This window comes from Ixodes scapularis, unplaced genomic scaffold (genome assembly GCF_016920785.2).
Source record: "Ixodes scapularis isolate PalLabHiFi unplaced genomic scaffold, ASM1692078v2 PGA_scaffold3__209_contigs__length_174095766, whole genome shotgun sequence".
Taxonomy (NCBI): domain Eukaryota; kingdom Metazoa; phylum Arthropoda; class Arachnida; order Ixodida; family Ixodidae; genus Ixodes; species Ixodes scapularis.
This window is the reverse complement of record NW_024609868.1, coordinates 110,349,792-110,373,543: the sequence shown is the minus strand read 5'-3', so window position 1 is coordinate 110,373,543 and position 23,752 is coordinate 110,349,792. Positions and strand designations below refer to the sequence as shown.

The following is a 23,752-nucleotide window of genomic DNA, read 5'->3' as shown; positions in this document are numbered from 1 at the left end:
ACCAAGACAGCCGACGACAGCCTCTACGACAGGTTTCAGCAAATGTCCGGCAGAAAGTTCTGGCCAGCCAAATGTCGCAGCCGAACAGGCCAAACACTCAGTTCCACGCACCAGTACGGACTCCAGAAAAGAGGAGACAGCCATGTCCGCAGAAAAGCAGCTTGCACCCCCACACACTGATCAGCAACAATGCACGCGTTGCTGGGAAAGAACTTCCAAGCAGCCACCAAGACAGCCGACGACAGCCTCTACGACAGGTTTCAGCAAATGTCCGGCAGAGAGTTCTGGCCAGCCGAAAACAACAAACGAGGGAAAGATAAGGAGTTACTGCATATGGAGGAGTGGAAAGGCAACATGGCCGGACTTGGAGGGCAAAAGAAGACACTGTTGGGACCCATGAACATCTGAGATCTGCAATCTCTTGACTGTAGTGTCCTGGCCATCGGTTCTAAAAATGTCTAGGGCAGATGATTTCATCGGAACATTGAAAAAGTTCCTAGCATTTGTTAATGAAGCGACTTCGCACGTGCTTTGAGACACCTCTAAAACGATGACTGGGGATTTCCTGATCAGGTAGCAGTCTCCTTTGTTGATGGTGTGGGTGACTCGTTTTGCAACAGAGAAGCATGTTGCTCCCGCATGTTCAGAAAGCCTGCGGCTAACTTGCGCCAAAGGGTTGCTATGTGTTCGCAGCAGGGGCTTGAGTTTTCCGAGAAAACTCTCGAAAGGGAATGCACTAAATGCGTCAAGCGGTCCGTGGACAAGGCACTCCTCGGCAAGGTGGCTCAATGTGTGTACATTGTAGGTTAAAAACCGTGCTCCGTAAAGTCCTACGGTGCCATACTCCTGCACAAAAAAACGAAGCAGGTCTCTGGCATAGGCGTTATGCTCAACGTGGTGAGCTGGTGATGCAAGAATTCTTATGGCCACATGCAAAAAGAGAAAATGTTCGTACTGGTGATCTGGAAGCAGGCCCCTCAGAACAACAGGTCCAACATACAAGAGGAAGGTCCGGAATTCTGTTGCCTTCCACCGGTCGACCTCGTCCACACCTCTGGGCTTCCGTTGGAAGTGTCGGGGGAATACTTTGGCACACGACTTTAGTCTTCTGTTGAGTTTTTCTTTCTGCGTGGTCCTCAACGATCCACGCCCCCTAACCCACGTTTGAAGCAGGCGGCGCATCACACCTAGACACACTAGATGCATGTAGTCTAGGGGGAAAAGTGAAATTATATCATTTTTCAGCAGAGTGAACGGCGAGTCACCCACGTGGTGCAATGGGTCCTCTTGGTCACGAAATGACTTGTCAGTTCGTTTTGGTGCTTCAAGTTCCGGGAATGTCATCCTTCCCTCAATGTGCCGACCCTTCTGGCAGCACCTCTCACAGCCATGATACCCAGTATGGCCCTTGACCTTCTTAACAAAGCTCCTTGCAGGAGCATCGCATATGACGGCTGTTAAATGGACGGTTAGGCACGAACCTTTGTAAACGAAGCCGTTGGCTGTCATCTCTTGAATTTCCTTCAAGAAGGGGTCAAGAAAACTTGAGAGGTCTGGAGGCTTGCCGCTGTCGCAAAACATACTGACAACAAAAGGGGTGCTTTCACCACAGTTTGTCAGGCGACAAAGGATTGGCCAAAAGCCAATGTTTGAACTCTTATAAAGAGGGAGCCCATCAATGTTTGCTTGGAGGAGAAGCTCCTGTGGCACTGTTTTCCCTTGCAGGGCTTGCTCGATACCTTTCTTCAGCCCAAAATGAATAAAAGTTCCATCCTGCTCCAGCGGGGCCTTCCTCTCGGTGCCGAGAATAGTTCGGGCATCTTTAGGGACGTCGTGGCCGAGTCTCCTTAACGCAGCAGCGGTCTCATTCACTGCTTCATGTGTGAAGTTGAAACGACGCGCTAAGATAGCCAGTTCCTCCGTGGCCGTGCGCGGACAGTCTTCCGAGGTAGCTCCGCTGACCTCGAAACTTGCGTTGCATGGCTCGTCTTCAGATGCAAGCGCGTCTGCTGGGTCGCAGCCTGTCGCAGGGTCAGCTCCACTTCCGTCAGTTGTGCTGCTTCCACAAGAGCCGGGGCAAGGTTCGTCATCGCTTGAAGCGCTGCTTGTTGCGTCCCTTGAAGAGTCGCTTGAAGCGGCGTCGGCGGTGGACCTTCCGGCGGCGGCCGTAGCGTTTGCGGCCGCAATCCTACTTGCGATTTCATCAAATTCCTTTCGCAATGTTCGTGGCTTTTTCCACCTCGAACTCATGCTGATCAGCTTGGTGAGGGGAACAAACGAGTCAAGTAAATAAAAAGAAAAGCGGTCGCCCGTAAAATAAAAGGAGCGCAGGGCCTGCGTGGGCCTGCGGAAAAGACGAAGGGTCGGGGGCGCGGGAAGGCACCTGAAGGAAAGAGTTCAGAACATACAGTCGATACAGTACTCGAGAGGCTAGGCCGCGAGCGGCTGACAACGAGGCATTGTAGTGAGCCACTGATCAGTGTAGTGAGCATCTGATCACGTATAGGTGCCTCCAACCGAGTAAAGCCAAGACAGAGCCACCACCAGCCACGAGTAGCCTGTGCCGCTGTAGCAGCTGTGCCGCTTATGCCCTTCTTGAGATTCCTCCTGAACGGTGACATCTGGGCACAACAGCTACAGAATTTTTCGTCGTTTTCCTATAGTAAAATTAAAGCTTCTGTCTTGCACATAATTTTACAAGAGCATGAGCAACTCAATGTCGAGCAAGCGGTGCTGCTCTATCGGGTGCTTACAGCGTCTACGTTAAAGAAGTGGTTTATTAAATCGGTCGTAATTCCATCGCTACGCAGCAGGGTCCTTCAACCCTGACTTTGGGCCTTGGGGTGGGTGGCCGTCCTGGCTACGCGGTCGCTCCAGTGCGAGCTTCCTACCTTCGATAGCAATCGGGCGTTTCGCGAGCCTCGAGCGTGAAAGAACTCCCTGCCGGTGTAGAAGTTGCTAGCGGGAGCACATGAAAATCACTTTTTTTTTTTATTTATATTGTCTCACTTTCGTTAGAGGACGTGAGAATGAACCCCAAGTTGGAGCCACACGCTCGAGCCACCAGCTTTATCAGTATTGTACCGAGGTTGTACCTATGGCTGTACTATCAGTGAGTGGGGCACAAGCGAACGTGAGCACTTCGCTTGAAAAGATGCACCGATGACATGATTGTTTGCTTTATCACGTAAGCCAAAGGACCGTGTTTTTCAGCCCAGGTAAATAAACTATAAATCACAGAAAGCTCAAACTCCACGAGAATGTACGCTAGCGGTTGGGATATAACGCGGAAGTTTGACAACATAACATTGCTTGGATCGGGTCACATAAGCCTAATATGTGGGCGCCAGCTGTGGCATCTATTTCCAGCGGGGGAAAAAAAAACTTCTCACCAAGAACGAAAACAATATTCTCTTTCATTGACAAGTTTTTTTGTTTGTTTTTTCTTTGATATGAGTCCCAAAATCGTCCGCAATGTCAAATTCTGTTTTTACGATATTAGGCTTAGGTGGACGTGTCGGCTCGTAGAGAAATTCATTTTCTCTGTCATTTTTTTTATTCAGATATCGTAACGTTTTCAAACTTCCGCGTTCTATCCCAACCGCTTGCATCACATTCTCGTGAAGTTTGAGCTTTTCGCGGTGAATATTTAATTTATCCAGGCCGAAAAACACTGTTCTTGTTTCTCGGGTGCTCCCTTACAAGTTCCAAAAACAGTGGCCTGTGACCACTCCTGGCAAAACCTCAAAACAGTGAGCTTTGCCTCAATAAAAACACAATAACAATAGACTATAGCACGTTCGTAGTCAAAAATGCTCCCAGCCGTCTTAAAACCCGAGACCGTGAGCTTTGTGAACTTAGTGAACCACCAAACTCCACATAAGGCTATTTGTCTCTCGTTACAAAAGCCTGAGTTTGTCATATGGGTGAGGCTTGAGCGCAGGATCCCTGGGCTTTGTTTAAGCAGAATGGCTGCCATGTGCTAAAGTGTGCTAACCTATGACAATACAATCCGCTGGGTACCTCAGCAGTTCTAATTTCAGCTGTGATACATCTTCGGTTTCTCTCAATAAAATGGCATCAAAGCAGTGCCATTGAGCATAGAAGATCTCGAATCCCAGACAGGAACTCACCGGACAATTAAGCTCACCGGATAGACGCTCCCCCCACCTCTTCCCACTTTGTAGATCGAACGCTGCAGAGGAGGCGACCTCCCCTCCACCATTCGCTCCACTAAAGAGGAAAGGGGTGGGAGGAGCTTCCGCTTCGTTCTTGACCTGTCACCGGCTATAGGCTCATCACTCCAACATTGTTGTAGTTCTTTCGATGAATATTTTTTACATGAACGGGCCGCTTCAACAAGTTTCCCGTTCGACTAATTCGCCTAGTGCGAACTGTCTTATTCGATGAATTGTCCGTCTACCAGTTGTCTGTCGGCGAATGGGCTTTTGACGAATGGTCCTAGACCCTGCCTCTTATGGGCTTTTGACGAATGGTCCTAGACCCTGCCTCTTATGCCTAGTTTTGACAGTCATGTTCAGTGCTATTGAAATGACTGCAATGGTAGAGGCGTTGGTTCGCCGTTGAGAATAAAGTAGCTTCGTGAAGTAATCACGAGTTATATGGTTGTCCAGGTTGCCTCAATCGACGTTCGCTGCGCTATGCCCGCAACCGACGCAAATGTCTGAACTAGTAGCAAGACCTGCATTCACCAGTGAAATGTGCAAAACAATATTTTTGTTTCACGCCCCTCGATGTGTTCGCGTTTGAATTTGATCAATTCAAACGTTGCGTTGTGCTTGTTAACAACAGGGGTGGATCCAGAACTCCCTTTTTTGGGGGGGGGGCAAAAAATTTGTAAGGATACTATTCTCCCATTCTTTCGTCTGCGCACCGGGGGGGTTCAACTAGGTAAAATTGCCTTCCTAGATGAGGGGAAAGGGGAGGGGGGAGTAGACTGTCTGGGGGGTGGCCGGCCCCCCCCCCCCCCCCCCCCCCCTGGGTCCGCCCCTGGTTAACGCGGCCACCAGATGCTAGGCAGCTCGCACGGTGCGAGCGGTGCGAGAAAACAATGCTCGCCCACTAATCAACGACACCTAATATTTTTTTGTTTTTTGCCAGATGGCGCGAGTTATCGCCCAACGCAATTTACGATTGTTTCCCTACATCCCTAGGTCCCTTTTCTCCCTCGGTTTCCGTGATTCTACAGGTCTGTCCCCGTGCCTCCCGAGTCTTCTTCCGAGCACGACGTACCGCACCGAGCAGCGCATTTTCTTTGTTTAATATTATTTAGATTTCGTAGATTACGTTAGTTTTTATATAGATTATTTCGTTTTGTGTAATTGTATTCTTCATCTGTGTCCCCGTGTTTCCTTCCGAGCACGAGGTTCCGTATTGAGCGACTTTTCTTTGGTTCGTATTATTTAAGTTTCGTAAATTTAGGTCTCCTTTCGGGCCCGAGGTTTTGCACTGAGCAGCTTTTCTTTGTTTTGTATTTAGATTTCGTAGATTTAGGTTTTTTTTTTTAGTACTATCGACTATCGTTTTTGTAACGATTATTTCGTGTTGTGTCCCCGTGTCTTCTGAGCACGAGGTTCCGTAGTGAGCAGGTTTTTATTTTTGTATTTAGATTTCTTAGATTTAGGGATTTATTTTTTTAGTACTTTCGTTTTTCGTATCGAATATTTCGAGCGGTGTAATTGTCTTTTTGCTGCAACGACGCAACAAGCTCAACGTCGACGATGTCCTGGCAGCCCGGGTAAGTGACCCCTTTATTACTTGACTTTCGAGCACGGCTGAAGTTTTAATGCGGAACTATGCGATTGGGCGTACTGACAGAGCAGAGAGCACAAGAGTTTGTCGAAGTGTGATTGAGACGGCGCAGTGTGTGCGTCACCGCGTTCCGTGCATCTTCGTCTCTTGAGCGCACAACGATGTTGCTGCTCGAGCGACGCTCGTTGAGAAGCTCGCGCGCTCAGTTATCCCGCTATTACTCGTGAAGTACCGTACGCTCGAGCTCCGCTTTGCTAGGGGGAGCTCGTGCCGTCATTTTGAAGCATGGGTTGGGCACGCTATCTCTGGGCACGCTACCTGAAAGCGTACGGTCTACCAAAACACCCTAAAGCCTGGTTCAGACAGTTGCGTTTGACTGCGTTTGACTGCGTTGCGGCAGCGAGAAACCAGGACATCCCTGCTGCTTATATCGCGTGCTAAGATGATTCCTTGAATTGGAATCCACGCTTCATACGAAGCACAGATGTGCCGGTGACTCGCTTTCCGTTCTCGACGCAACGCAGTCAAACGCACTCAAACGCAAGTGTCTGAACCGCCCTTAAGGCCCGCTTCACCGCTCATTCACACTGAAAGCGGATCCGCGTTCGCAAAGCGGTTGCGAACGCGGTTGTATAAAGATGCAGTACAATTGCACGCGCACTCAATGACATCAAGTGCGCGTGCTATTTCGCCCAGTGCGCGTGCAATTTCGCCCAGCAACTTTACGTCGCAACACCAGCAGCACGGACCTCCCGCATTCGCACGCAGCAGCCGAATTGCTACGACTTGCCATCATCATCAGGAAATTTTATTTTCCTTGCACTATTTAGACGCACAGTTACATGCTAAAAACATGTTTTTATATCTTTAAATTGCGTTAAAAATACAAACTCATCTTTCTGAAACAGTTCATTTCCAAAAGCGATTAATTTCAAACCAGAACCAAGTCTTCAGTTATCATAAAAAAAAAAAAAGCAAATTGGGTTACGGGGATATTTATTCACCGCATTCGGTGGGAGTTAGTACCACGAGGGCGCCACAGTATTTGGTGCCCCAGTAGACTTCCGGTAGTGTATTTATTTCTTCAGTAACACACAGCGATCGGAAAATAAGATTTTCCTTCGGAGAGGTACCTGTAATAGGTTTGTAAGAACCTACGCGCTTTGTAGAACGTAGTACAAATAACAAAAGGATGTGTGGCAAGAGGAAAAGAAGAGGAAACCGGAAGCGCGCAGGGGTCCGCCGATAGTGGGCGGCAGCGAGCTTGTTTGCAAACAAACATTGGTGAATACAGCCTGTAGTTGGTCAGCAATTTAAAGTTGCGACAAGTCACTTGCTGTAGATGAGCAATTTAGCCAGTGCTGTACACCGCTAGCGTGGGGTCTTTAACGTGCACCACGCAGTAGTGATACACGACCGCACGCTGGTACGATGCTCATCGAAATCGAAATGGGCAGGGGTGGGGCTCGAACCCAGGATCCCTGGATTCTGCAGCGTGAGCTTTCGCTCCACGCGCGTCGAGCTGGGTGTGCGCTTTAGCCCACTCGTTACAGGGGCCGAACCCGATTTCAGCAATTCGTGTCGATCTAGGGAAAGCTATGAAACAACCCGCCAGCAACCCCGAAAGTGCTTGAAAAGTTGCCCCGTCTGAAGCGGGCTGAATGGGTAGTATCCGTACAGTTGTCAGCCTAAATAAATATTAAGAATAAGTTTTGCATGCTCCGAAGTGGTAAGTTAGCGCGAAGATGTGACTCTGTAATGCCCTACTTGGTCGCACTGTTCAGTGCTTGGTGCTCTGATCAGTGCTGATCAGTACACTTATCACCAGTAGACAATGCTTGGTCGCTGCAGCATGAGTGCGGCCACCGAAAGCTTTGTATTTGCCATCTTGTGCCCACAGGAAGTCAGCCTTTTGAGCATTAGGCTAGATGGCATCCGTGCTGGAAAACACATTCTTGTTTGCCATCATTCGACAAAAAATTTTCTAAAACCCTGTGGTTACTATGTTATCTTCAAGAGCATGTGGACAGTTTTACGAAAGTGCAGCATTGCAGGAAAAAGGCAGAACTCGTCAAATGCAAGTCTCATGACATGATCAGAGGACATGCCTTGGCACGCCGAAATGCTGCGTCCTTGCCTTCGCACGCTTGGACACTGATAAAAAGTAGACGTCGTGTGAATGTGTTAACCATTCGGGAAGGTTTTGAAGGTGTGTCGCTTTTTACATGTCTTAGCCGCATACATATCACTCGCAGATCTCTGGATAGTCCAGCAGTTCTGTTTGGTTGCACTATGAGTGGTTGCTATCATGCGCTATCGGCAGTGTTTAAAATGTACTCGTATGGATCCTAATTACTCATGTCACCTGAAAACAGAGCAGCACAGTTATGTATGGGTTACAAATCACATTGACGCTTTTGAGCTATGCTATCAGGGGTGTCGGAAGTGGGAGATGGGGGAATCGAGAAAGATAAATTTCTATTCCCTTCCACAGATTTGGTTGCTAGAAATGTCCCGGAGGAAAAGAACGATCTTCTCCGCCGCTGTGTTCTGTCGGCACAAAATCAACTAATTGCTGGCCCACGAGTGCTGCAAGTTACAAATACAGTCTTCAGAGTAAAGTAAAACGCTGCTTCAGAGGCACATAAATCTTCATACACGACAGACCTTCAGCATCATCTACACGATTTCAATGCTTGTTCAGTATGCCCAAGTGTGCAAGGGTGGAGATGCAGCACTTCAGCATTCCAAGGCATGTTCTTTGATCCCGCCGCAAGACATGCATTCAATGAGTTGTGACTTTTTTATGCCGTGCTATGTTTTCATAAAGATTTCTATGTGTTCTCAAAGGCACCTATAACCAAGTACACAAGGAAAAAAAAAAAAATTCAGCGAATGATTGCTATTAAGTCGAAAACGTGTCTTTTAGCACACTGCCGCCCAGCCTCTTAAAGGGATACTGCAACGAAATTTCGGCGCTTATTTCTTGGTCTATTCGTGTTCAAGGGAGCAGTATCACATCAGACGCACCAATCTCTTGTTGAAAAAGACACAAAAGGAATTTGAAAACGAGTTAAACGATTAGCAAAGAGCACCCGGTGGCTGCTGCTAACGCCTCCCCGAGAATATATTTTGTGTGTCCCAAAATGCCGCTATTGTTCCTCTACAAGATTATAGAAGATTAACCCGTCACTCAAAATTCGTATAAAAGCAGCCGCCTCCGTGGCTGGAACGTCTAGGACATCTTCTCGATGTCAGCCTTGACGCAGCTTTGCTCATCTCGAGACAAACTACGTCACGATTGCGGCGGAGGCCATGTGCTCTCCGCTGGCTGCTCTCCGAGCACTTGCCAGAGTGGGCCGTTTATAACGAAAAACACAGCCATCAGGCTCAAAATACAGACGTTTTATTGTCATTTACGGATATTGTGGATCATATTCAGCCTATTTGTGAACACGACGGGTATATTTCAAATTTCGTTGAAGTATCCCTTTAAAACGCTTTAACTGGTCAACATCCCGTTGGTACATGATGGCCGTCTGGTGGCTGCATTCGCGGAGTGGAGAAACGTGATCTAACAATTGTCATAGAGATCAGTAAATTAATGCATTTTTTTTTAATATCAAATAGCAAACTTAATTTAATCGTAAGTTACAACAAAAATATGAAACTCTTCTCTTTTTTTGGGTCAGTATGCACACCTTTTTGTGTGAATTTAGGAAAAAAACAAAAACATTTGTGACATTTCATTTAACAGGCATAGGTAAGAAAAGAAATCTGATTTTTCTCTCATTTTTTTTCCCCAATAAAATGCTCTGATTGCCGGCCCTCAGGAACTCTATCTCATTCTTAGTCGCTTTGTTAAACCCAAGGTACATCGTGCAGTATTTAAAAATAAATAGTGCGGCACACCACGAACTCGGTGTGCCACTTACACGGGCTTGCACTTGAGCCCGTGCATTGCGAGCGCTTGCCCGTGATCATAGGTCAGTCATGCTCAAACCTTTGACGGAGTCGGACGTCTTTCATTATTGGCGGGTCTGCTGGGCCGCAGAAACCGTCCATCTTCAGTTCCACGCGAGTGAGCCCTCATCAACTTATTCCGTGTCCTCTTAGGCCCATCCTCCCTTTCTCAGCAGCACGGCCCTAATCTTGAATTATTACCCACTGCTAATCAGCTGTGGCTTTGCCTTGCAGTAACGAAAATGTTATATTCATTACAGAAAGGAAAACCGCCCTTTTTGTGCGGTTGAGTTTGTCGGGGATGACAGCGTGGCCGCTGTTCCGACGGCCTGGCTCGATGCTGACAAGACGATGTGTTCTTGGCCAAAAAACGTTCCACCGGCATCAGTGATAAAACTGGCCCAGTCTCAGGCCCCACCTGGGAATGAAGAGGAGTGGCCCCTCCACCCTGTGCGGGTGTTCTCCTATTGCAGTAAGTGGTGTTTGTATGATATCCTCGTGGCTTCAAGTTGTGAAATCTTTGCACATACCTAGGGGCATTAGTCATTGATATGATCATGTAGTATATCTAAAGGTAAACAATGTTTAGATTTGGACTGAGAGTGTAGTTTGCACATACAGGGATGCCTCGTTAATATGGACACCTCCGTTCCTTCCTAAGATTGTCCATAATGTAAGCTGGCCACATTAATAAGACAAAGGTTTATCTAGTATTTACCCAATTCGATCCCGAAAACTTTGTCTATATATATACACAAATTCAGCTCTGTTATGTCATGGTGCGGTGGTGGTGCGTCAGGCACACTTCCGGTCTGGGGCTGTGGGTGGAAGTCACCATGCGGGGCGTGCATGCCTGTGTTGTTTTAGAAGAAACCAGGCAAAAACTTGCCTTCTCGTCAAAATGCAGCAACTGAGGCTGTACCAAAACAGTTGCGAAAGGTTTGAAGATCAGTATTCATGAGTTTTCTGCCTGCTTGGTTCATCCAAAAACATGGACAGGGCTAGTGAAAAGGAAAACCAGATGGCATTGGACCACGATTGCTTGTACAGAAAGCACTTTGAGTTGAATTCGCGGATACTTATGGCCATCGAATTCATTTGTTTTGTTCCAACATGAATGTGAAAAAAACGGCCAAGTTGTTTGGACCACCCGCGGACTATGTTTAGTGTGTCTTCAAGTACGGACGGCTGCCTGATCGTTCAAACCGTTGTCTGCTCTTCCAAACGTTCCTGCTCGTTCAAACGACAGCGGCCCGTAGCGAAAACATTGACCTGGTAATTGCAATATGGAGTAAGCGCAGGCCTTCAAAAGACCTTTAATTTTGAAGGTTGGTCAAGGTAAGCAGGCTCAGTGTAAACAGTAGATACAAGATGTTGATAATTGTTACTAGTTGCCATCACCGACTTGTTATGTCTCATTCACTTGGACTGATTCTGCTTGCAATGTTTCGTATCAACGTCAACCATCTCCGCTACAGTTCATGCTTTTGCAGCTGGAGCGACATAATGACTGAAAATAGCAAGCAGAATCTCATCCTGCGAATCAGGCTTTAGCGTCCATTCTGCGGCGTCTACGCGGAATGAATCGCCACATGCAGTGAAACAAGCCTAGTTAATTTTGCTTAGGCTGCTAAAGTAGTCTGACTCTGCCAGGAGGACATAGAAGCAAAAATTGCAACATAGAAAAGAGCATGGGGACACACATCGACGCCAAAAACGTAGCATTCCAATGGTTTGTTGACAGACGACGGCAAGCTTGTATTGATCATATCATGTCGTATTGCACCTGAGACTGCGGTGGAAGAAATCGGAAGAACTTTCAGTAGAAGGAACAGACACAGAGAACGTCTCAATCAGAGAGAACGTCTCAAACAGACACAGAGAACGTTCCTTCTACTGAAAGTTCTTCCGATTTCTTCCACCGCAGTCTCAGGTGCAATACGACATGATTAGCTACCACCAGCTCACGTGCTCTCTCACCGTCTTTTCACTAATTGATCATATGACTGCTTTGAGTAATTTTCACTAATTGATCATATGACTGCTGATTCCAGTCTACGTCCGGCAGTAAGACCAGGGACTACGTCCCTGGTCTTACTGCCGGACGTAGACTGGAATCCTCGTCCAGCACCAGAGCCTTCACAGCCCGACAAACCCGCAGACACGATCAAAGATGACGTCTCAGACAGGTCAGACAACCAGAGAGCCATTCGGGAGTGACCAAGAATCCCCCATTTATTGGTGCAACCATAAATATAGACAGATGAAACAAATCATGTGACTTGTGATAACAGAAAGGAAAGAGTAGCTCGGAGCATTATCACAATGACATGAAAGATGCAGCACTTGATCTGTTTCAGTGCTCGATCTCACTGTGATGACTGCGAAATGCTAGTGCAGGTGCTTTGATTATTTTAGATGGTGTTGAGCTAGCCCATCGAACCTGACAGCAGCATCAGAAACTTGACTGGTAATGAAATGCGAGCTCTCTGGGAGTATGATTGCAATTGAAATTTCATAGTCAAAAATATGTATCATGTGGCAATAGAGCAGAGCTTTTACGTGCACGTTTTCCCTCACAGTTGCCATAGCACTGTCAGCAGCCAGTGTAGGAAACGAGCGTGAGCCTGGAGTATCTCTGTTCTTCAAAAAGCCGTAGTCTTGCACTGCACACGCACGAAAGGGAGCGTAGCACTTGCTAGGTCGCCATGTCTGTATTGAGTGACACACGTTTACATGTTCCGGCTTATAGGTCTTATGAAAACCCGTTAACACACAGATGCATTTGACTAGGACCGACTGAGACAAGACTGATTTTTTAAGCTTCTTGCGAAGGCCTATGACCAGCAGTCCAGCAATGGCAGCCGGTCGTAGGCAGTCGCAAGAGGCTAAAAGCTGATCGTGTCTCATTCATTCGTAGTCAAATGCAAGTGCGTGAATGGGGCTTTACATACAATGGACAGATTTGAAGCTCGCAAGCAGCAGCTAAAGTTGCTTCGGCTGCTCCTAGTGCACGCCATTTCAAAGTTGCACTCGCCCTACAAATGAAAGTGTCACCTTATGCGGCGAAAACCTGAGTGAGAGGAGAAGACGAGGTTGGATGGGGATGTCAAAACGCTGAACTCTGGTTGGAATGATTGATGCGTAGGTCTAAAGCTAGCTATCTTTGTCTCAACTGCACTCGTCGAACACATCAGAATGGGAATGCCAGCGTCCGGCATTGGGCTTTCAAATTCAAACACGTTTGATGAGTGCAGTGGAGATAAAAACAGCTAGCTTTATTTCTACCACTAATCATTCCAACCAGAGTTCAGTGTTCCGACGTCCCTGTGAGCTCTCGTCTTATTCTCTCAGTCATTTTCTCAACACATAAACCCCAATACACTACTAAGTACTTCAGTCATGGGTGTTTATTCTCTCGGCATTGCTGCTTTTTGAGCCAAAGTTAATTTTGCTCTGTGTAGATGTTTGTGGAATCGCGACAACTGATTGTGCAGCTGCAGATGTTTTGCATTTCTTCTGACCATGACTGCATATGGGGCCTTTGCATTAAATTTCAGAATGATGCAAGCAACAGTGCGCTTCTCATGCTAGCAGCAGACACCACACTGTGCTGTACATAAAAAAAAAAGTATTTGAAGCCTTTACAAATGCTGATCTTGAAAGAGTGCTGCTATCAGGCATTGCCCCCAAATGCCGGTTTCCCGGCAGAACACTACAATAATATATCCTTTTGGTATTGTAAGCTGTGAAAGGAACCATATCTAGAAAATTGTAAATTGGTTTTAGTGATTTTTTGCTCTGTTATGGGTTGGCATTGCAGTATTGTAAACCAGGTTTTGCACGAGCTAAATAATTAGTGGGTCTGTATCAATTTGCTTTCTCTTAAAGAAACATACAAGAAGGCCAAAAGGAAGGCCACCGAGGGGCTGGAGAACTCGTGCTTGGAAAGCACAGATGTCGGGGAGCCCGATGATGGAGGTATGTTGATCATAGCAATTTAACATTTTCAGCAGAAGAAATGGTTCTTTGTTTAACCTAATTTTATTCTGATAATATGTCTGTTCTAGCCACTGGGAGAGACAACACGGCGGACGCTCCTGTGCGTCTCTCAGTGCCCATTCCACGTGAGTTAGCCTACAGTAAAGAAAAATATATTTCATCTTTTTTTTACCTTGCGAGAGACACTGACAATGTATTTACACTTGACATTGATTTTGCAGCTACTGGCCTGGGAGGTGCCTGTGCAAGGGGTAAGTGTCCTTGCTTTATTTCCACATGTTTTACACATGAGAATCTACACGTTATTCATGAAGGTTCAAACCTATCTAGAACTGTAAAAAGTGATTCCTCCATTTGACTTTAGAAAACAGTTAATTTGAATTGGGATTTTAAGATTTTGTTATTTGAAAGATGCTCGTGGATACAAAATTCCTCTTTTATGTGAATATAAGCAAACAATAATTTATGAAATTAAAGAGAGTTTGTTTTAAAATCACGCCTAAACCTTTCTGATGTTCCATTTTGGCAGTATGGCAGCAAGAAAAAAAGGGGGGGGGGGGTTCATGCCTTTTGCATGCATTGCATTCTAAACGAGTAGATAAAAGTTGTCTAAGATTTTGGAAAGAAAAGGGGCACTCTGGCCAAGCCATAATTGCCCATGTGGAAAGTAAATTGTGATACTTTTCTCCAGCCCCTCCCAAGCGCAGGGCCCCAGACCCTCCATCCAGTAAGGGGTGGTCCAAAGAAAGTCGGGCTCCTACATCTCGTAAGTTTCACAGTCGGCTCTTTCCAATGATTCACAGATAATCTAAACTGACATAGGAAAGTTGTATATTTAACCCGCTTGTTTGTATTTCTAGAGATATCACATACAAGGTTATCAGCTATTTTTTAAATGTTCAACAAACTGTGGTTAGCATTAATCTGCTTCGCTCACTGATCTCTACGATAATTGCTGGATTGCGCTTCCCCGCTATTCGAATGCGGCCACCGGTTGGCCATCGTGCCACAGGTAATCAACCTTTTGGAGCGCAGCGAGGCTGGGCGGTAGCGTGCTGAAGATATGTTTCTGCTCGTTCGTTATCATTTGCCGGAGAATTTTTTGAAAACCTGGTGTAACCGTTGACAATTACCTTTAAGAACGCGTGGAAAGTTTTACGAAAGTACAGCACTGCAGGAAAAAGGCACAACTCGCCAAGTGCAAGTCTTGTCGGTGTCGCAACGTGATCAAAGCTTCCTTGGCACGCCGAAGTGCTGCATCTCTGTGCCTTCGCATCCTTGGATACCGGTCAAGCTAACAGCTTGGTGCTACTCAAAGATCAGACTTCACCGCCAGGCAAGGCGGTTTATAGAGCACAGCGCAGGCCTAATCATAAGATCCAGTAACATTCATACTGTAATTTTCATGGGTCAGTAAAGAGTCTAACCCGGAAAATTTTTTTATGTGCTTCATTATATAACAAGCATAAAGTGTTGCGTTCATTGGAACTGCTGAATGCCTCAAATAGCACACTTTATTTTGTTTGTAAAAATAATTGCATATATACTTACTGCAAACTGCTCTATTGTAACCTCATGCGATTACTCATGAATTCCACCACCTCGGTAAGTGCCCACAAGAAAGCCTCCCTTCAACCACCGCTGCCGCCCCCCCTCGTCCGTCGCCACTGCATCAGACTTATCTGGACCACGAACGCCGCAATTTACAAATGCCGCCGAGACCGGTTATAACGAAGTCAACGGGAATCGAAAATCACTTCGCTGTATCCGCTATTTCGTTATAACTGACTTTGGTTAACGAAGTGTGAAAGGGAATGGGAAATCGAGATTGCTTTGATGTAGCCGCTATTTTGTTATAACCGGTCTCGACACTACAGTCACCACAGTAAAGTAAAACGCTGCTCCAGAGGCACATAGATTTTCACGCACGTTGCACATGCAAAACACATCAACACGGCGTCGATTCTTGATCGCTATCCACGTGTGTGAAGGCACAGAGATGCAGCAGTTTGGCATACCAAGGAAATTTCTATCATGCCGCTAGACCGGCTAGACTTGCTTTCAAGGAGTTGTGCTTTTCTCCTCTGGTGCTGGACTTTTGTACAAATTTGCTCATGTTCTCGAAGGCCAACGAAGGTCACCATTTACGCCAGGTTTTAAACAACCTCTACGACAAATGACAATAAGTAAGCAGAAAACGTGTCTTCAGCACGCTGCCGCCCATCCTAGCTGCGCTCTGAAAGGTAGATTTTTTGTGGCAAGGTGACTGTGCGGTGGCCGCATTTGTGCTACAGCAACCAAGCGGGGATGCGCGATCCAGCAAATTGTCAGAGATCAGTGGCTTCACTCTTGAGCTGCTATGCCTCTTTCACTCTGCATGTAAGGTTCTTGTAACTGTTGGAATTAATGATTTGATGAGCATAAATGAGACAGCTGAGATGTTTCCCCTTGTCCACCGTCTGATACAGCCAGTGTTATTAGTTTAAAGGGATGGTGAACCGAAATTTGGATTTCAGAAAAAACAATGCAGGAAATGTAGGCGGGGCGCTACAATCCCTACACCACTACTCGTAAGGCGATATCTCGAATGGATGGCCGCATTTTTGGAAAAAGAGGTCCAGATTGAACTAGGCCGACGAGGCGCGTGACATCACTATACCGAGTTTCCTCCTCTCTCCGCTTCGCTCCCTCAAGGCTGTGAGGCAGAGAAGACGCGAGGCCGTTCCCTCTCCTTCTCGGAGAAACATGGCGACATCATCTCTCTCAAATGCGCCTCCTTTTCTTGAAAAATTTGGTCATCCGTTCAAGATATCGCTGTATGAGTGGTGTTTTGGTGTTTGTAGCATCCCATTGCACACTTTTACCGCGTGTTTTGTGTAATCAAAATTTCGGTTCAGCATCCCTTTAAAGGGGTACTGCAGCAAAATGCCTAGTCTATTTTATGGTTTAAATACCAAGCACATTTTGGCCACACCACAAAGATGCCAATTTTTAGTTTCAATTGACACCAAAAAACTTTTTAAAACAAAAAAAAAAATAAAAAAAAAAAAAATTTATTACCAGATTACACCTGGTGGATGCTTCCGAACGTTAAGTAAAACTTCACATAAAAGCAGTGCCACTCCCTAGAGGTATTGTGCTAAGCTCTGAGCGTGCATAGACTGTTAAACTTGGCGGAACTGAACTTCCCTTCTCTCCCTTGGCGGAACCGAACTTCCCTTCTCTCCCGTGCCTATTCAACTTCTGCGGGAAGCGGGCCTCTTGAACCGCCAGATTGTAACATGTTGACACTACCAAGTGGCACAGTTCACAACCACACCAGCCTCCTTGTAGCCTTGCCCGCGAAGTTAAACCTTACATCACGAGCGCGCTGTAGGTGCTGGTTTTCTCAAGAAGCATAGTGCTCTCCGACAGCTGCTCTCGATGGAATTGGCTGTTTGGAACGAAAAATATAACCATCTGTTAAAAATACTAACGTGTGATTGTCATTAGCTGACTTCAGTGATTACATTTAACTTCTTTCTTAACGTGGGAAGTATATTTTAATTTTCATTTCAGCATCCCTTTAAAAAAGGCTGTCTATACCGGCATTTGTGATGACACGTTTCACATGCACATTTTTTTGGCAGACTGCAGAAAATTTGCTGTCGCCTCCAATCTGCTGCCTCCGGTCATTCATAAAATTTTTTGCTTGCCTCGAAAACCGTTTATAAAAGAAGTCACCAAGCTTAAGCTTTGGACACCTTATGCTCATTTTGGAAGTGGAGCTGACAAACATACTTTGCCTCCCAAAAAGGTGTGCATTTGAAGCGTATCTGTCAGATTTCTTGACATTGACTGCCCTTGAGATGTTGGGCAGAGATGGACACTGGCTGTGCCAAAATGGCTGATATGTAGTTGCTGAAAAGTGTGAATGACTTGTGTGACGAGTTGAAAGACCTTAATCTGAGACTAAAACATACTTTACCACAGCCCTGGCAGAGCGGCAAGCCCCCAGGAGGCGGAATTTGGAGGCAGCTGAGGCAGCTCAGGTGGTTGAGGCTACCATGTCCCGTAAGCATACCAGATGTTTCATTACGATCACTGCTTAATATTGACCTGACCAAGTTTAGAAGACTGGCACAATCACATCTGTACATTTCATTTTTCCAATGCCCTTAGTATGGCATTAAATGCCCATACTCTCGATATAGTTCGACCACCAAAACAAAACCTGCCCATCACTCGTAATGCTCTGTTTTACATTTCAAGAATGAGATGTTTGATTGCCTGTTAAGAACAACATGTTTGACATCTTTACATGAACCGGTCATTGCTGATATCTACATAATCTCACTTCAACATGAATTGCAAGTCCCCCTGCTTTAGAAATAGGCCTTGGCTGCATGAATCCTTGTGCAGCAGAAGCACCTTTGAAACCTTAACGTGAATGGCAAGCCTTCTTGCTTTAGAAAATGTGCCTTGGCTGTATGAATCCTCGTGCAGCAGGGGCACCTTTGAAACCTATCTGTTCATACTTCTAGCTTTGTATGAGACCAGTTCTGCCTTTTGAACATTGATGCTTGTCATGATGGCAGTTGCACTGTGGCACCGACAGGTGGCAGCGGTGGGGGTCTTGTTAAATAAACGTTTTGAGGCCCAAGTCAGGCACTCGGTGCTTACACCAAAACAGGAGTGTTGGACATGCCTCGACGTGGCCTTGCCATAAGTCTGCAGTTATGGCAATACTCCGTATACAAACGATCATACTCCAGAATCACAAATTGAAGACCTCTCATGCTCCTAAGCAAAAAATAAACAAAATCGTTATGAAAGTGCAAGTATTGCCAACCTGAGCAAAGTGTACTATCGGGGAAAAATGAAATGCGAACAGAGGAGCGCGTGGCTCGCGGTACAGGCTGCGCCGCCTGGAAGTGAACCTCGGGGCGAGGGTGCGTGGCCTACTTCGATGTGTTCACGCCCCTCGATTGGCGCTCGCCCAGCTTCGGCAGTGCGCCTCTCAGTGCGCTGAAAGCCGTCACCGCTATCTTTGCCTGCTTGGCGAGTGCGGCGAGCTTCTTTCCACCGCTCGCGCTGAGCCAGCAAAGATAGCGGCGATAGCTTTCAGCGCACTAAGAGGCGCACTGCTGAAGCTTGAGGAGCACAGAGGGAGGGGCGTGAACACGTCGGAGTAGGCCACGCACCCTCGCTCCTAGGCTCACTTCCAGGCGGCGCAGCCTGTACCGCGAGCCACGCGCTCCTCTGTTCGCATTTCATTTTTCCCCGATAGTACATGAAAGCATCCTAGTTGCGACATGTCATTTCATCAACTCTGAGATAAAATAGTTTTCCATATGTCCAACGGTTGCGACCTCTTTATCAGTGGCATTGATATCAGTATCTTAAGGAACCCCAACGTCCGTCGGTATCAGTGCCTTGAGGGACCCCAAAGCAGACTTTGTACACATGATGCCAGCAGTCGCTTACATCAGTAAAAAATGTCGGTGACTGTGCAAGTAAGCACACACATAGGGCAGCAGGTGGCACCATTTAGCCGGCAGTAGTGGTGGCGGAGAAAGACCTGCGACCTTAACCCCTCCGCCACTCTGGGCTAGGTGGGGCAACCTGGTGCCTATAGCTTGGGTTGATTTGCATGTTCAAGCTAGCTGTTTTATTTTTATTATCAGTGACAGCTGTTTTATTTTTATTATTCAAATATCTAAAAAAAACTAGTGCCTGATTAAGAAAAGTGACTAATGTTTAGCTTGTTTTAAGAAGCTTACCTATTGTGTTGAAATCTTGTGGAGTGATGAGGCTGTTTCCTATGCTCTATTTCACCTTACACAAGACAGTAGTAGATGCTATAAACCATAATCACCAGTCCAGTGCCACAACGTATCATGAGGCTGCGCACCTTCAGTGACGCTGTGCCCCTTCCGAAAGTCTTGTGACGAGAGGTGAACTTAACATTTTGCCACCCTAGGCCTTCAACAGTGCTGCCCTCAAACCTCACCTCCCCCCCAAACCCTGCTTTCCATGGTCACTGGCCAAGGGGAGTGGTTGGGGGGGGGAGTAGCTAAATTTGGGGATATCATTTTCAAATATAGCTATACTCGTTTTCACCTTAAGAAAAAAATGAACTTTTGCACATTACTCATACGCTGCAAGTAGTAGTTCTCATACGATTTCGTTGTCAGAGGGGGCAGCAATGCTTTTGGCATTTGAAATGTGTACGGCTCCATAAGATAATATATATTTGATGTAAAATGTGCCTGCATGTATCTTAATTCTCTACATAAAGGGGGAAATTAGTAATGATCCGCTAGGAGCCGGACTTTTTTTTACTGTGGTCCTTGAGGTGATAACGGGTACAGATTTGGAGCTGGAATTTCTAAAGTAGCTAAATTTGAAGCTACAATCACGTCTATGATTTGTAGCTTTCTGGTCTCTCGAAAGGTGGAACAAAATATAATTTATTGCTTGGACGTAAACAATATGTGCGATGAAAGATCCACTGGCAGGACGGCCTACATTTGCTGCCATCAATTGCATAAGGCTTGGAAATATTTTTTTGAGCTATAATTTTTTTTATCATTGTTTTTTTCTTTTTAGTCTTAGGTGAAGTGTTGTTTTCAGCACGTTTCCTTCGTAGATCTCTGACCACAAGAATTTTCTTTGCCTCTATTTTAGCCTTCCAGTCGGAGCTACTGAAGGTGGTGCTGGATGTGCGGCACGAGGTGCACCTTCTCCGCCAGGACACGGCGCAGGTCCTGGCAAACCAGGAACAGCTGGCAGTGCGCATTGCTCAGCTTGAGCGTGCGAACTGCCCGCCTGATGCCCCAGTGCCGCCAGCGGTTTTTATTTTACCGCTGGCGACAATGGAAGATTTTGAGGCAGCAGAGAGGCGCCTCATCAACCCCCCTGATCAGGCTGTCCTGGTGAATATCAAACGTTTTTTCACTATATGTTAGTGCCTTGTGGCTCAACCGGTTTGAGAAATGGAGCGACGGCATATGTTCAACTGCTTCGTATCTAAACTTTACCAAAATGTTAGCTTAACCATTATCTCTATTTAGTCACAGACAGCCACTTATTAAGGCAGCATTACGATTGAAGATATGGCCTTATTGTTTTCACACCTCTACATACTTTTGAGTCAAGAACAGGGGCATATAGAATGATTAAGGGCAATCAGTGCTCGCTGGAAAGTATAAAATGAAGGGAAGAAGGCAACAAGAACATCAAGAACAGCAGGGGCCAATTACCTGATCTATTAATTACTTTCAGTAAAAGTCTGGATCGATCTTCAGTATGATGATAATGCAATAATTGCAGAGGTGGAAGCTAGCTGGACAATAACAGTAGTAACTCTGGAGAAAAGGTATGGCGACAAAAGACAAACACAAATCTCCAAATGCAGCTAGGTGTGTTTCGAGATATGTGTTTGTCCTTTTTTTTCCCTTGCTCCCCTTCTTCTGGGTTTATTTTCATTAGATCTTCCGTACTCTCTTTTATATAATAGTGTAGTAAATACTGTCAACAGAGTTAATGCAATTTCACATTACCTTTTCACTTAGGTGAGATGGATGCCATACCATAGTCAGTTTTCATCTTACTCATATTAAATGAACTGTGATTCTTAAAGTGCAATATTTTTTTCTTTTATTCGTGTAGAAGGAGCAGCTCTCCGGCCTGGGTGGCAACACTATCGCGGAGGCTGTGCGGCGCACCCTGGAGCGGCTCCTGCGGAAGCAGGTGCAGATGCACTTCAGCATCTGCGGCCGCAGGGGCAACAAGCGGCCGTTCAGGGGCACGCAGCTCTGTGCCGTGGCCGTTGGTAAGGTGTTTTCATTCCACACCTTCATTGCTAATTAAAAATGATGGGAACTTTTTTCTTTTAATTTGTCAGCTGCCAAGAATCTGAAGAATTACTGGATCAGTTTTAAGCAAAATTTGTGGTTTGTAAACGTGCGCGTAAAGTGGCAAGAGTATTTTCATATAATTCCTGAATAAGTGTTTATAAAGCAAGCACTTTCTTTATCATCATGGTTAGTCATTTCCCCTGATTTTCTAATCAAGTCGAGGCTTTTCCCTTCTGGCTAGTGATCTTAGGCGGTGAGCTGATGTTTCAAGTAATGCACCATGTTAGTGGTATTGCTATGGAATCTGGATTATGAAAAACTTAATCTTTCAGGGACTCTAAACAAATTGCACTGAGTTGAAAATTATACTTAAGATTGAAAGAATAACACGCAAAGGACAAACACAGGACAATTACGAAAGAATGTGGTTGTCCTGTGCTTGTCCTCCACATTTTATTTTATTCTTTCAATTTTAAGTATTGTTTGTATATACGGTAGAGCCTCATTCATACATTCCCAGTTAAAAATTATTTCGGCTGTTTCAGTCGGGAACTGCAGTCCTGTCGAACTCTCATGGGGTTACCTGTTTTAATTGTTTCTTATGTTTGCCTTTTCAACTGTTACACCTCTTTTTCATTTTGCCTCTTCATCTCTTTGTCCAGCACGCATGCTCTCTTCTGTCATTCACAGCGGCTTAGGTCCCCTGGTCGCACAAATTTAATTTCACATGGAGCTCAGAGTTCATAATCATGCACTGCCCATGGTGCGCGTGCATGAAGCTTCATTGCTTTGCAGTGGCTGGTGAGAGCAGCGTCTGGGTTCTCTCAAACGGGGAATACATTAGCTTATTCTTAGGTTAGTTAGCAGATTAATATTGGTGTTGAAATAACACTCAGCACTGCTGTCAATGCCTAAAGCTGGCTCTGAATTGTGTGTGAGCAGGAAAAGTGGGGTCATATGCAGTGATGCCATTATAGGGTTGCGTGGCCCGCCATGACACCCCCCCCCCGAGCGCTGCACCTAAGGTGGTGCCCCCCCCCCCCCCCCCCCCCCACCTTTTCCACTTGCGAGTTGTGAATGCGAAAGCATGCAAGCCACTCGTCTCGTGCACTCCCCCCCTCCCCCACCCTTCCCTCTTGTGACACCACTGGTCATATGCAAAGTCGGTGCTTTTCACTGAGTTGGTGCTGTGATGTATGTGTGAACAGGCCTTTGTAGACGAACACATGGCTTTGATGCCACGCCACCGCAGTGACGCTGTTGTCAAAATGGTGCGTGCACAAACGCCTCACCTCACAGGAAGCTCATTTCCGCGCATGCACAGTGCCTACATTTAATGTGGCCAAATGCAGGCTTGTTTAAAACAGTGCATTGGTCTATAGGTCGACCTTGTTTGGTTATGATTACAGATCAACTCCTACTGGTAAAGAACAGTTTCCAGCAAATGGTTAACCTGTTTAGAATAAATATGGTAATTCTTTCTCGGCAGCCCTAAACTCGACTTGGAATAAATTACTGCACGAGAGTTTCCCCCTGTTTCTATAGGCCCCTAATGCATTTTGTGACTTGCTTTGTGGCGTGCATAACATTCGCTTCTGCTGTTTTTTTGTTTTCTTTTTCTCCAGCTATAATCCGGAGCCGAGTGGGAGGCAGCGTGGTCGACGTGGAGCGTGCCATTGGCGACTACTTGTCTGGGGCCCCGGATCGCGAGGGAGGCAGGGCTGAGAGGATGGCCAAGAAGATTCAAGACGCGGCCATCCTCTCAGCCCAATTCGTCACTGTCCTGCCCAGCAGCCTGCCAGAGGGCGACTTTGACGTCAACGCTGACATCCTGGACATCTCACAGACGTGATGTCAAGGACAAAAACGAAAATTGAAAATATAGAAATAAAAGAAAAAACATTGTTCTGAGTCTTCTTTCTCGTGCATTCCATCCACAAACTTGTAGCAAAATTGAAATGGCAGACTTTAAATTGTTTTGTTCTGTTGCGATTTAGCAACTCATGAGGACATTGCGAAAAATCGAATTGAACTAGGTAATTGCAAATGGGTTTTGTCCACTATCATATTTCTTGATGCAAAGACTCATGTAATGCAAGCTTATCAAAGGGTACAAATTGGGCCTCCCAGGATGGTTGCAAGGTTTGCTCACAGCTAAGTGAAATGGGTCCTTG

The 23,752-nt window shown here is 46.1% G+C and overlaps 2 protein-coding genes across 2 annotated transcripts; one reads left to right on the top strand and one right to left on the bottom strand.

The window, feature by feature from the left end:
* Positions 1-221: 221 nt before the first annotated feature.
* LOC121837253 lies at positions 222-1,581 on the bottom strand. Its single transcript, XM_042292835.1, has 2 exons — positions 1,482-1,581; positions 222-1,211 (listed from the first exon to the last, which is right to left on the bottom strand). Exons 1-2 carry the CDS (start codon positions 1,579-1,581, stop codon positions 325-327), a joined length of 987 nt encoding a protein of 328 aa, XP_042148769.1. The 3' UTR covers positions 222-324.
* Positions 1,582-5,086: 3,505 nt separating this feature from the next.
* Positions 5,087-23,430, top strand: LOC121837413. The gene is made up of 10 exons (XM_042293036.1): positions 5,087-5,758; positions 9,996-10,207; positions 13,627-13,716; positions 13,806-13,862; positions 13,959-13,988; positions 14,429-14,503; positions 17,710-17,790; positions 20,407-20,654; positions 21,391-21,553; positions 23,204-23,430. Exons 1-10 carry the CDS (start codon positions 5,742-5,744, stop codon positions 23,428-23,430), a joined length of 1,200 nt encoding a protein of 399 aa, XP_042148970.1. The 5' UTR covers positions 5,087-5,741.
* Positions 23,431-23,752: the final 322 nt, after the last annotated feature.

Bases quoted from the DNA above. Each gene is read 5' to 3' on its own strand.
- LOC121837253 (XM_042292835.1), bottom strand. From the start codon at position 1,581: ATGTTTTGCGACAGCGGCAAGCCTCCAGACCTCTCAAGTTTTCTTGAC. The intron at 1,212-1,481 runs GTTCGTGCCTAA...TTTTCCCCCTAG, and splicing joins CAACGGCTTCGTTTACAAAG to ACTACATGCATCTAGTGTGT.
- LOC121837413 (XM_042293036.1), top strand. The intron at 14,504-17,709 runs GTAAGTTTCACA...ACTTTACCACAG, and splicing joins AAGTCGGGCTCCTACATCTC to CCCTGGCAGAGCGGCAAGCC. The intron at 20,655-21,390 runs GTGAATATCAAA...TTATTCGTGTAG, and splicing joins CCCCTGATCAGGCTGTCCTG to AAGGAGCAGCTCTCCGGCCT.